Consider the following 15,050-nt stretch of genomic DNA (forward strand, 5'->3'; position numbering starts at 1 on the left):
CCGAAGTTTTCATCTGTAAAACGTGAACGTCGAACGTCGAGCGCCACTTACAAGATAGCGGCGCTCGACGTTCGACGTTCACGTTTGAGAGATGAAAACTTCGGCCGCAACCTCTCTAATAATTGCTTTTATGTGATAATAGATTGTTTATATTTTGACAACAGATTGTATCAAGTACATGGGAAGTACGTTCTCGTAAATATTGCGTTTATAGAAAAATAATTTGGCTGTAATTTGAAAAAATTGTAGCCTATAAATTTCACTTGTCTGGCTGTCCTTCCTTAATCTTGAGAACGGAGTTACTTAGATAAAAGTCGAGACCAGATATGGAAATCTTAGGGGCAGAAGGCCCGATTAACTAAAGAAGAATTTCGATGCAAATCGTTATTTTCAATTAAAAAATTTCCCCTGAAAAGAGTTAGATAGATAACCAGCACGATTCTATTGTTAACAGGAAAAGTATGATGTACAGAAGCAAGACCACCACTCAATATTTGTTTGTTTAAGTTATGGCAATGCAACACTTGGGCGATCTGCCTAGAGGGGATGCCTTCCGGGAGGTCTTTTTAAGGGAAACTGGTCCCTACTTAGACGTTACAGACGTAGAGAAAACCCGGAAAACTCCACGTGGCCAGCCCGTCCTAGTGAGGCGCGAAAATCTACCACCGAACTCCCACAGCTGATTGCAGAGACGGAGTTTACGTTAAACGACGTTTATCAACAGTAAGTCTGTATGTGGTCTGAGATGCAAGAGACTGCTTGGTGGATACATAGTTGTTTGGTGATTTGAAGAAAATTGTCCATATTCATAGGCTGAACCGCGGTTTAAAATGCGTTGCAAAGACGACGATCGTCTATTTCTGACTTCGGCAAAACATTGGCTCTTACTTACTTCGCTATTACTCCCCTCTTTTAGGAGTCGTTCGGCCAATCGGGTTATTTGTTTGTGACGTCGGAAATGGTCGCCAGCTATATTCCGAAAGCTTCCAGAAATAAAATCTTAAAGCCGTCAAAACCATTGTTCGGCAATTAATGACAATCCTTTTCCATTTCGATATTTAATTTCGTCGCCAATATGGTTTAAAATATGAGCAAATCTATATTTAGAAAATTTATACCGTCTTCGGAATAGATTTTTAAGGAATTATTTCGACATCTTATTTCTGTCGAAATGAATAATTTTAAATATTTTATTATTAATATTATATATATATATATGTTACAGTCAAAACCCGTTTTTAGTTAGAACGCGTTTTAACTAGTTTAAACTAGTTTATACTAAATGTCTTTGTTAAAACCCGTTTTGTCTAGTTAAAATTAGTTTTAACTCAAATTCATTTTTGACTAGCAGTAAATTCTAGTTTCAACTAGACAAAACGGGTTTGTCTAATTACTGTACATGTTTTGATTTTAGTTAAAACTAATTTTAGCTACATAAATATGTTTGGGGGAAATAAATAAAGTTATGTATAGTGATTCGGCGGAAGATGCCTAACATTTTGCTTATGAAGGAAATTACAGCGCTAATTTGGGTTTAGGAGCCCTCTAATGAAAATATCATATTCTGGAGTATGTTTTTCAAATAAAACTTTGGAGTTTATTTTAAAAAATTGTATACTGTGTTTGCAATGACGACTTTTTCACTGTCTGGCATTTTAAGCATCTCACCCCAAGTATCTGGGTGAGATGCCAAATGCCATTAGGGTAAGATAACAAATATAATTGCTTAAAATTAATTTTTGAATTTCTTAATTAAATGTAATTTATTGCATATGTAGTACAAAGTACTTCATAGTAAATATAACAGCACAGTATAAGTATTGTTAAGTTTCCGCCCGTTCTAACGTGTTCTATAGCTAGCTGAAAGCTTTTTTCAGTCCAAAAACTTTTTTGAGAAGTCCTTATATAATTTCTATGCATATCCTGCAATAAAACGAGAAAACAAAAGTTTATTAAAAATAGGCATATTGAAAATCAATTAACAAAAAATAGGCACGTTACCCCCAAAACAAATGTGGCATATTTTCCATTTGTTGGGGTAAGATGCCTAGTAGAGTCACGTGCTCCAGCATGTTCGATCGGGATCGGCGGTAGCCGACAATGGAAACTTTAGAACCTTAACTACGTCACACATTAATTGTTTTCAGCAATTTTTAATAAATTCCATTTTAACTTTTAGTTTAAAATTATTCTAGAAACATTTCACAACAATAACTTCGTTCTTATCTAGCTTTTATTCTTCTCGGATGTAGAAAATGAAGTAACGGTAGCCAACTACAGCTTTCCGCACTCAATATTGGCCCAACGATTCATCATACAAATACATGACAATATGTGACGTCACCGTTTGAAAATATCAAAAATTAGGCGTCTTCCCCCGCTTACCATCTTACCCCGAATCACTCTATGCGTTGCAGTAAACCAGTTTTTAGTTAGGATGCGTTTTAACTAGTTAAAACTAGTTTTAACTAGACAAAACGAGTTTTAACAAAGACATTCAGTATAAACTAGTTTCAACTAGTTCTAACTAAACGCGTTCTAACTAAAAACGGGCTTTGACTGTAACATATATATATATAGATTTCTGTAATTATAAAAATTGCCTCGTTTGTTTAACAGTACAATAACTCCGAAATGCATTAACATTTTATAACCGACACGATACTAGAATTGTAAATAAATGCATCTGATTTAAATTAATTGAAGTTTTAAGTCCTCGCCCATTTGAATATCGAAATTGGAACATTTAAAACAAATTTAAAGTATTTAATTTTGTTGTTTTTACTCCGAACAATTAATTAATGAATAATTTTGTCGATTCGTACCGTTTACAACATTTATCAAAGGAGCGATATCTGTTTTTATCTAAACTTTTCCACGAACAAAGCTACCACTCGAATTGAAAAGCCATCTAAACCGTCTGTCGAGTGAGTCTAGAAAATAGGTCAAATAACTTGTTTCTGATCGCTGTCTACATTGTGGCAGGCGACAAACGCCGTCTCTGCAATAAAATTTTTCTGAACAGCGGTCTAACCGATCTGTAAACCGTCGTCGGTCTCTAAACGTTGTCTCTACAATCGGTTGCCAGTGTTCACGGTACGAACACCGCTTGGGCACTGGTGGGCTACCACCGCTTAAAGAATTGAGAACATTGTTACTATAGTTGCATCCCGGCATTGTGACGATGTCATAATAAATAATCGCTCGTTAGAATTAGTTTGGTTTATTTGGTCACGGAAACGTGACATGTGAGCGATCTGCCGAAGGGAATGCTGGACCCTATTCAGATGTTACTAACGAGAAAACTCCACAAGATCGTTTAGCTATGCCGAACCCACGACTAATTAACAGAGTTCGGTGGTTTTATCCATTCGGCTACTGGAAAGCGCTTAATAGAATTAAGAAAGTATCGTTCAGATATAAAAAAAACTCGAGTTTATTAGATGTGAAAAATTAAATACTGACTGTATAGGCTATTCACGGGTTTTCTCAGGCTTAAACACTTTCGATTCCACGCAAGCAAGAGCTATATGCTACCTGTCTCAGTAATGATATATCGCGTCTATTTCGCGGTAATTAACAAGGGTTAAGTAAATATAATTCTTACAAAAATGGATATCTTCTTTGTAAGAATTACATTTAGTTTATTTTGTTAACTTTTTTGCCAATAGATGGTGCTACGTGTAAATCAGCGGATCTAATGTACAGTACATAGAAATTAATTGATTTACAGAAATCCAATACATATTTTGGGGTGAGATGTACGACATTATTTAAGTTAGAAGTATTTGAACGTAAATACTGAGTTTCGTAGCAATTGGTCGAACGGGCAAGGAGTGTATAACGAACAAACAGACAAACATTCTCATTTGATGTAGGGATTTATTTTATTTAGTATAAATGCGACCGTGACATCGAACTAATCGACAAGCCTTATTCTAATAAAACCGAATTTTTAACGGGTTCTGGATGAAAGCATTAAATAGATTAAATAAAAATAATCTAACTAATTTTTTTTTAATTTTGAAAAATAATCNCATTATTTTATAGGTAATGGAATAGATTTTGCCATGATAGTAAAGCTATTTTTGTGTGTGTCTTTATTTTTTACTTATCCAGGTATGAAATTAAATTCATATAGTTTTTTTATATATTATATGCACAGTTTATTTTATGTACGTGTGTGTGTGTGTGTGTGTGTGTGTGTGTGTGATATCTGTAGTTGTAGATGTATGAACTTATAAAAATATGAAAATGTGTCAAAGCTTAAGAAAATTTGTTTAAAAATATAGAAGTAAACATTTTAACATTTTCACTAAATGTCAGGCTTTTTTAAACAAACTGAAAATTTTTGTACAAATTCTCTTCAGATGAATGTAGAATTTTTTCCAGAACAGAGTCAGATGAATGGCATGACTCTATTGTTAACAGGAAAAGTATGATGTACAGGGGCAAGACACTACTAAAAATCAAGAGCATAGTGCTTAGAAATCTAAAAAATAGCAGTTTAGCATTGTGACAATGTCACAATAAATAATTGTTCATTATTTGTAGAAATTTAAAAGGAGCTATAATTTATTTATTTAGCAATTTTTCCTTAAATGTAATAAATTAAATACTTAAAACAGAATATAACAACAAAATTCATTAATATAAACCGAATAAAATGCATTGTAATTTTTGCAGTTATGATGTTTCCAGTTACAAGATTATTAGAGACAAGATTTTTGGATTCTAAAGAGAATCAAATATTTCAACAGGTATTTCATAAATTATGTTTATTATATATAGAGAATGTTTTACTATTCCTCTTATAGGATGAAGGAATAATATGAGGGATATCCAGAAAATAAAGAACATTTGGCTATAAAAAGGAAAAAACAATAGAACTTTTTCCCTATCATTACTAAGTAATTAGTACAAGACTAGTTATTACTTTTTCACATAATCACCATTATGATTAAAGCAATTGTAGCATGGCACTAGCTTTTTGGATTCCTTTATCACAGACCATCACCAGTTCTTTCAGCCAGTTAGTGACAGCTTTTTTCACCTTGTCATTCATTCCAAAATGTTCCAAATCCATCTGAAAACTATTTCAGCCTGGAAAAGAGGTAAAAGCCACTGGGGCCCAGTATGGTGGATGGTCGAAAACATCTCAGTCAACTTTCTGAAGCACATTTTGAGTGGCTGCAGTAGAGTGTAGTCATGCATTATCTTCCTTGATTAAAAATTACAAATGAAGCATGAGAAAATAATGTTTAATGTGATCACCATACACTTCCATGATTTGTTTATGACTTTCTATAGGATGATATTTCTTCACATTCAGAAAATGAATAACACTTCACAATTGGCAGGATTTTTGTACACATTTTAACCCTTAACAAAACAGTAACAAGAAGCCTGCCATTATCAAAACTGTACACTTGCTAAGCTAACACATCAGAGAACAAATTGACCTTGAATCAATGGTGATAATTCGCCTACATGGAGTGCTATGTTGCAAACGTTCATTATTTTCTGGATGCCCCTTTTATAATTCTATCAGGTTGTAAAGGTGAAAATTAGACATTTAAATTTTTTCTAGAAACTACTGGAAAAAGTGTTCTAGATTATTTGATGTAGGTATATAAGTATAATAACCAAAAGCATTTCATCACACATTTGATTTGAAATAGATGCATCAGCAATGACTGACAATATAAAACTATTCTAACTAATATATCTAAAAGAACACATTCACATGCTTTTGATCTATCACTTCAAAAATAGCCACAATGCAACAAAAGCTCACAATCTCATCTGCAAGACATTTGTTAGAGAGTTCAAGTTGAACAAAGACAAATCAGCTGTTGCAATAGTGAAGAATGCAATGATCTGCATTTGTTTTGCATAATCGTGATGGAGCTGCTTCCAACCAACATCACACACAAAGAACTCTACTGTAAACACTAAGATCAAAGAACTTTGTCCAAAAATGAACCATGACATTGTACAGTACATAGAGCAAAGATGACCTTAGAGAAGCTGGCCAGTCTGGGCTCAGTGATTTTGCCTTATCTACCTTACAGCTCCAACTTCGCACTGACTGACTACCATCTAATTTGCTCCCTGCAGAATCCTATTGCCAACATACAACTCAATGATAACATCCATATGAGAATGGGGTTTTCTTTGAAAAAAGTCTCAAGTGTCAATCTGTGCTCATGGGATTGAAATATGCAGCAAAGAGGGTAAGATGCAATCAATATTGATGGTGTTACGTACCAGACTGAACTGTAATTGTTGTTGAGTTAATTGTCAATAATAAATCTGCTGCATATTTGATTGCTGCAATTAATTTTGCATGGGATATCTGTATTTTTATACCTATGGCAAAAATTTTATTAAAATTGTTTCAGAGAAGTAAAGATTAATAGTAGAATAACTATAAAAAATCTATATCCTTGCTTTCTACTAAAATGTCAGTAGATTTAGATAACATAAAATATATTTTAAAATGACTAAAATTTAAGTTATTAATAAATTTTACTTATGATTAAATTGTCCTTTATAAGAACAGTTCCTTATTTAAAACTTTTTAATGTTTTTAAGTACAAAATTTTTGTAGATAAGATAACAGAAGTTTTCTGATTGCATATCTATATTTATATGAAGATTTTCAACTTTTTCATTTCTGGTTATGGAAACTGTTTCATACCATGTGCACACACAATTTTAGTAATGCTGAGAAGGCAGGTGAAAAAGTACTAATTGTTTGCAACCCATTTCAAATCTATATATTTGTGTAATCAATGACTTAATATATTTTATCAGCATACATTTATATGTATTTTATGAAAATTTTTTCTTTATTTGAATAAAATTATAAGCCATATATATATGAAATATTCATTACTGTTTTAAAAAATTTTTTGCAAACATTTTTATAAAATATTGATAATTATGTTAGATTTTCATTAAATATACCAGGTTGGAGTAATATATTTGAAATAACAATACAGTAGAGCGTTGTTTATCCAAATCAATTGGGGACTGGGGTAGTTCGGATAACTTATTTTTCGGATAACCGATTATGTACGAAAAAATATATTAACCTATCCCATGTTGAAATTTTTCTCCGTTGCGTGTCGCTTTGCGTTGAATTTTCATCGATGTTAATCCTAATGTAAACTTTTTAAAATAATAATCGTGGCTATTGCATCGTTAAAAATTATTTTTTTATTTTGTACAAACAAAATAAATATATTGAAAAATAAAAACAAAAAAAATTATACTTTAGAAGTTAATCTAGTATCAAAAGCGTTTGATTCAGTTCTGGGAAAAACACCACACAAAAGTGTCAGTGCTGTCAGCTAAAACACACACATCAACAAAAAAATATTGGAGTAGCCCAAGATATAGCCAGAGATTGCAGCGCCACAGCACTAGCTAGCGAAAATTTAAATTTGCAGACTGGAATTCTTTCGGATAACTGACGCTCTACTGTACATTGATAAATTAATTTTATAGTAATTTGACTTACCTAATTGGTTTACAATTAAAAAGCAATGAAATCCAATATATATGTACAATTTTACTTCATTCAAATGCTTTTTTATAACCATGATGCATAATTAATGTACATCAGTAATGGAAAATTTGAAAATTAGTCAGAAAATGTCTCAGAAAATTTTACTATAAATTGTTTTACTTTTTTTCAATTTTGCTGCTAAATAAAACCTATTGAAAAAGGAATCAGGTCAAAGGATCATGATTAGTCTTAAGTTCAAAAAGCATTCCTTGTAGAGAAGTATTTAACTTATAATAATAAATTATCTAAATAAATATTCAGTTATATATTTTATAATAAAATTTATTAAGAGTAACTGAATATAATTGAGCAAGTAGGCACTTAGGCAAAGTCAAAAAATATTACAAAATTAATATAAAATTTAAATGTTTTCAAGAATGCCAAATACAAATATCATGTTTTCTTGATTCTAATGCACCACTGAGTCTAAAGTGCACCCAATTTGCAAGACATTAAAACCTGAGAAAGTTAGCTTGCAAATGTAACACATGCACTATATCACCAAACATGCAGCTGCATGAAATTTGTATATTTAAACAGCAATAAACTGTAATGTCATGTTTACAGTACTTCACAGTGTTCACTTTTCTGAATATATTCATTTATGACCGACTCTATTATCAAATATAGAAGGTCCTCTGCCTGCTTCTTGCCTGTGTTGGTGAGCTTTTTACTGAGGTCTACTTTTGTGTTTCTTGGCTCTATTGAGTGTTTTTTCCTGCTGTTTTTTGTCATTTTAGTTAGTATTTGTGTTACTGCTTAAATTTTCAGTCAGTTTTTCATTCTCAATAGGTTAGATTTTTCATTTTCACATGTTTCTCATTTGTTAGGCTTAGTAGCTCAGTTTCTGTTTTGGCTTTGCCAGGCAGAACAGTTAGTTTCTTTGATTTAATTGAGTTAAATTTACTCGATTAAATCAAAGAAACTCGTAGCTTTTCAACTTCCATTCGATTAACTTCTTGTTTCTGGCTGGCTTTTGTAAATTTTCAGTTTTTAGGGTGTTTTTCAGTTAGTTAGTCTTGTCTTAGTTTAGGTCTAAGTTAGATAGTTCTCTTTTCATAATTAGGTCTTCAGGTGTTTAGCTTCTCCTATAATTTTGGTTTTTCTCAGTCAATTAGTTTTTAAGTTTTTTGGGTTTTTCTGGTTTACTGCATTGCAGTATTTTATCTGCATTGCAATATTTTTTGGTTTTTCAGGTTTTTCTGAGTTGTTCTTCAGCCTTTTTGGTTGTAAGTTCATAGTTAGGCCTTACTAGGCCAGTTTCAACTGCCTAGCCATTTTCATAGCTTTTTGTTGTTAGTTAGTATTTTGGCATTTTTGTGGTTTCTGTTTTTTGTAGTTAGTTTTTCCTTTTGTAATTTGTTCCCTTAGTAGGTGCTTTGTTCCCACTGTTAGTTTTGTCTTTCTAGGCCACTCCATTTTAGGGTTTTTTGGTTATACTTCTTTGCAGTATTTTGGTTTTCAGTTCTCCTGTTCTTTTCCATGGTTTAAGTTATAAGTTATTAGTTTTAAGGTAGTTTAAGGGTCTTTCTAGCTAGCATGTCCATGTATTTCTGGAAACACTAGGGCTGGGAGATGTCTGAGCATGGGCTCAGACATCTCCCAGCCCTAGTGTTTCCAGAAATACATGGTAAAAAAGCTTAGGTAGCTTTTGGACATTATTTTGGGAAACTGTCCAGAAGAATGCAGTTCTGCTCAGGGCAGGATTAACCCACTTTGGGGCCCTAGACATTTTCTTCTTACGGGGCCCCTCCCACATAAGAACACATTTTCTTTAGATTTTAGAATTCACAATAACCATATAAAAAGCAATATATTTTTGTTTATTATATACAGTTGCCAACAGAAAAGTAAACTATCTTATTTACAAATCTTTTCAAAATAGACAGTTTGACTGGGCCCTTCTAAAAACCAGGCCCAAGACATTTGTCTCATTTGTCTATGTGATGATCCGGCCCTGGTTCTGCTGTTCGGAAAGAGAACAGAATAAAAATTTGTGAAGCTGCAAATGATCTTTTCTTGCTAGCAGAAGAGACTATTGTCCCAACAACAATGTTGATATGTTGAATAGTTTAATCAGTGAAGCAGTTTCGAAATCCCTAGCTGATAGTGTCTGTCATATTAAACAGGAGGTTTCCAAGAAGGTCGGCTCTCTCATTGATAGCAAAGTCAACAAAATATTAGACACTGCAAAAAACACTATTCCAACTAGCTTACCAACCTCCTCCTATGCTGGTGTTGCTGCTAGGGCTAACAACAAACACCAAAATTATCCAGAAAACAATCCAAAAACATACACAGTCCAGTGCTGGCACACATGGTTTTTGTTTTTCCAAAAGAAAACATTAACATCACTCAGGATGAAATAAGACAAACATTCACTATGAACATAAAACCTAGTCAGTTAGGACTCTCAGTTAAAGCACTCAGGAAAATTAGAAATAATGGAGTTTGCATTCAGTTAAATATGAAGACTGACAGTGACAAAATGGTGGCTGCCATAAACTCAGTAAAAACATTAACGGATAGGTTAGAAATCAGATACTCAGCAGCCAAACAACCTAAGGTTATTCTGTTAAATGTCTCAGGCGACACTGTCACCAGCACCTTCGTAGAGGAACTCCACATTCAGAACACTGCAATAAATACTACACAAACACATACACCAGGAATTTCAAGAATTGCTGTGTTCTAACCAAAATAAACCGCAACACGACAGACACTTCTAGATTACACGTTGTCCTTCAGGTAACTCCTAGTATCAGGAACACATTAATTCAACAGCAGTATGTTAGTGTGCAATGGGTAATGATAGCTGTAGAAGACTACATTCCTCTCACACACTACTATAAATGCTGTGGTTATGGCCATCTAGCTAATAAATGTACAGAAAAACAACATTAGTCACTGCATGGGCAACCACAGCTACAAGGTTTGCCATGTCCACAGTCAGGAACCATGCTGCATTAATTTTGCAAAGGCCAATAACACTTAACCAGAAGGGAGCAAACATAAGACTGTTCATAATGCATTCTCTCAACAGTGCCCCATAACCAAACGCATGAAAACACAAGCTGCCAATAGAGTCAGCTAAGAATAATACGACTGTACATAATATGAACACAGGCAACTTTAACTCATACAGATTAATGCACAGAAATGCAAAGCTGCTCCCTCCTCATTCACATTTCCAATGTACACAATACAGACATCAACATGATCCAAGAACCCTACACTATTAACAACATGATAGTCAGATTCAATGACTGGAAAGTCTATCCAGCTCAGGACCCTGGCTATCTCATCAAGGCTGGTATTATCATCAGGAACAAAAACATTTCTGCCTGCCTTGTCTCCCAACACACCACAGAATATATTACCACCATCTGTGTTACAGACAATAACACTCACCTTTACATATGTTCCGTCTACATTCCAGACATCACTAACATTGAGTCAGCCATTGATTCATCACCTCTTGAATTCATACAAAGATAAGCCTATCCTAATAGGAGGAGACTTCAATGCCAAGTTGCAGACTTGGCATAGTCCAAAAGATGACCCTAGGGGTAACAAAGTTAATGAAACCATGGCCCAACACAACCTTACTCACTTGAACACCAGCACCGTTCTGACCCACTCCTGTACCACAAGGGAAAGTTGGATTGATCTAACGTTAGGAAATGGTCACATCACCCCTAGGGTCGACCACTGTTACACTACTAATTCTGCCAGTGACCATAGGTATATCTTCACACAACTGAACACTACTAGTAATACTAATAATCATAGTTTTCACTATACTTGCACTAACTGGCAATTATTCTGCAACACCTTCAATAACATTTGGACTGGCACCCCTCATCACAGTCACTATACTCAAGACACCTTAGACCATCTTGTCACCAGGCTTACAAATACAATCACTTACTCTTATGTTGTTGCCTCTGAGGTCAAACACAAAAAGATTCCTTGATGGACCACTGAGCTAGAAAACAAGAAAAAAATTGTTAGGAGGTTAAGGATGCAATTTAAGAATGAACTGGACATTAAAGTCACACTTAGAGATTAGTACAGACATGAACACAATGCTTACCTTATAAATAACCTTATAAATACCTTTATAAGGTTTATAAAACCTTATAAATAAAACAAGGACTAACACTTGAAAGGATTTCTGTACCAACACTTGTGGTCGGAACCCTGGTCTCAACTGTACTATTTAGCTTGTAAGGAAAAACACCAGCTCCAAATCCCCTCCAGCTCCCTGATGGTCGCTAAACCAACAACACGGAAGAAACTATCACATACATCCTCACTAGCTTTACCCTTCAGATGACCCACAGCAAGATGACAATAAATAAGCGGTCATCCGGAGTTCTACACTCACTCCACCTAATACAGACAATGACCACAACTTCGCCTATGTTGAGGTTTTGAATACCATCTGTTCGCTCATCGATAACAAAGCCCCAGGTTTTGACAGCATAACCACTAGGATGATAAAACACGTGTTTGAAGCCAATTCTACAGCATTTTTAATTCTCTTCAATATCTGCTTGAACACTGGCCTTTTTCCTACTCAGTGATTCCCAAACCTACCAGCAAAAAGTCAAAATCTTTACAAATTCCTTCAGTCCTATCTTAGCAACAGGAGTGCAGGTGTTTATACAGCACAAAATAACATAGTCATACCCATCACTCAAGGCTGTCCTCAGGGAACCAGGTCTGGTCCTGGTCTCTGAAACATAGCCTATAACTCTATTCTGCACTTAAATTACATTCTGCCTCCTGGCTGTCGCATACAGGGCTATGTGGATGACACAATTATCCTAGCTTCACAGGAACAGTGAATTCTTACAGAACATATGCAACGACATTCTCTCTCAATAACATTAAGCATAGGCAACCCATTAACACAGACAAATGCAAAAGCATGATAGTAGAAACACGCCACTCATCAGGAAGCTTACCCTTCAAATAGATGCTCACAGAATAAAGCAAACAATGGAAATTAAATATTTAAGTGTTATTCTTGACGAGAGATTTAACTTCATGCCCCACATCAAATACATCACAGACAAAGCTAAAAAGATGGCCAACGCCCTCATTAGTATTGCTAGGAACACATGGGCCTTGGCCCTAATGCTACTAAGCTTATTTACAGGGGTGCAATTCAGTCAGCACTCCTCTATGCCGTACAGGTCTGGGGCCACATGGCCTCCAAAGTCCATAACCATAAAAAACTGTTCTGTTCAAAGGATTACAGCTGTCTGCATTTGTAAGGCTTATAGGACCGCACCCACTAGTGCCCTTTTGGTAATGTCAGAATTGACCCCTATCGATTTAGAAATTAAATGCATTATTTGGCAGGAAAATCTTGTCACCTTACCTTGGCAAGATTATAGTGACTTGGATGTCGACAAATTGATTAGATAGGTAAGATTCCCTCCCAGTTTGATCGATGATATCAAAAAATTCAGCCTTGACACTCCCGACTTACGATTACCGCACCTCTGATGTTTACTTCAAAGATCCAGGTGATCATCCCATGTTTAGGATTTACACTGACGGTTCCAAGATGGGTGACGATGTGGATGCTGCTTTTGTAGTTTACTCCAACTTAGGCCACAAGCTTCACAACACTTGCTTCTGTCTAAGTATACACTGCTCAATAGCACAAGTGGAAACTTTAGCTGTTTATATAAGCTTAATTCTCATTAGGTATAGGAAGTACAAAAGACACTACTTATACTATCTCATTTATTCTGACAGTAGAGTAGCTTTACACAGGATTGCAAAGTCTGATAGCCACTTAAAACTCATCCATCTCATACATCACATTCTCAGACACTTAGAAAACAATATTAGAATAGATTTCCAATGGGTCCTGGGTCATGCAGAGGTTCTTGGCAACGAGACCACTGACTGTCTTGCCAAACAAGCTGCAAAGTTTTCAGTCACTAGTACTTTCAGTTACATTCTTACCTTGTACATCAACAATCATGTCAAGAAGCAAATCTTCATTCTCTGGCAAGACAGCTGGGACCATGACACCACTGGTAGGCTCACCTACACTTTCATCCCCAAGGTTGACACTCCAATTCTTCGCTGCTTTTATCCTAGTTACACCCTCACTCAGCTACTTACGTGACACAGCAACTTTAAGCAATACTTGCATAGATTTAACCTTGGAGACAATCCACAATATGCAATTATGGTATTCAGGTGGACCAAACACCACTTCACTTAGTTTTTCACTGCAATAGGTACAATCACATTAGGGATAGTTTAATGAGAGCTGCTATTCTTGAAGGGTACAACTGGCCTTGCAACTGCACTAACTCATTCACACATGTACAATGTTCCATCATCTATTCGCATTCATATCCCTTAGTGGGGTTCTTGAGAGCACTCCGGGGGCATGGATGACACATAGCTTTCCCTTGCTTTGTTTCAACTGATCTAGTTTTTCGTGTCGGAGTTTGAAAGTCTTTTTCTTTGGTGATTACTTCTTCTTCCTTTTCCTCAGTTTCTTCCTTTCCATTTTCTTGTTTCTCTTCACCTTTCTCTTGAGGTGCTTTTTTGGGGCTGTGATTCAGTTTCAGATGTACTCTTTTTCTTCGGTACTGTTGACCGTGTGAATCTTCTATTAAGTATGATCTGGGTTCATTTAGAGGTTTTACAACAGTTGCCGGAGACCATTCTTTTCCTGTATGCACTAAAACTTGTGTTGACGGTCTCAACGGATTGAGGGGAACACTACCTCTGTCATAATACATTGACATCTTGTTCTGGTTCTGCTCCAGTTGTTGTTGGATATCCTCTCTACGAAATTGGAATTNTCCACTGCTTCAAATAAATCCAAGAAATAACATTAGTGTCCGCTCCAGTATCTAATTTAATTTTAGTGGGATTCCCATTTATTTCAATGACTTCTTCCCAGTGTTCATTCGTGACTTCATTCAGCACAACGATTCTATCCAATAGATAATCTTTCTCGTCTGAGATGATAGTGGAATTCCATCATCAATATTTCTGGACTTCCAAATCGCAAAAAAGTTTCTTTGAACTTGGGAATAACTTTGGAAGCATCAGTCGATGACATTTTATAAACTTCTGGATAGGCACTGTATCTATCCACAATTAGCAAATATGGACTGCTGGCCAAATAGAAAATATCTGCTGTTGCTTCTTGCCATGGATATGTAGGAATTCTGTGGGGTACCAGAGGTTCTTTTGTCTGAGCTGGTCGAAACCTTTGACATTGTCTACAAGATTTTACTGCTTCTTCTATGTCACGATTCATTCCTGGCCAGTATACCTTATTCCTCGCTCTGCTGAGTGAAGCGTTGATTCCCAGATGTGCAGCATGAATTTGCTGTAGAACTCTGGTTCTTTGTTTCTCTGGAATTATTATGGCAGGTCCTTTACATATAATATCCTTCCATAGGTATAGGTCTTCTTTAAAATC

At 35.2% G+C, this 15,050-nt stretch overlaps 1 protein-coding gene across 1 annotated transcript in view; it reads left to right on the forward strand.

Moving 5' to 3' along the window:
- The first annotated feature begins 4,055 nt into the window (after positions 1–4,055).
- Positions 4,056–15,050, forward strand: part of LOC111629041 (amino acid transporter AVT3B-like) — a 17,321-nt gene continuing 6,326 nt past the window's right edge. Inside the window, exons 1-2 of the mRNA XM_023372908.1 lie at positions 4,056–4,119; positions 4,687–4,760. Coding sequence (XP_023228676.1) covers positions 4,071–4,119; positions 4,687–4,760 — 123 coding nt within the window. The 5' untranslated portion in view covers positions 4,056–4,070. The remainder of the gene's footprint in view (positions 4,120–4,686; positions 4,761–15,050) is intronic.

This window comes from Centruroides sculpturatus, unplaced genomic scaffold (genome assembly GCF_000671375.1).
Source record: "Centruroides sculpturatus isolate CEXI.00-Female unplaced genomic scaffold, Cexi_2.0 scaffold524, whole genome shotgun sequence".
Classification (NCBI taxonomy): domain Eukaryota; kingdom Metazoa; phylum Arthropoda; class Arachnida; order Scorpiones; family Buthidae; genus Centruroides; species Centruroides sculpturatus.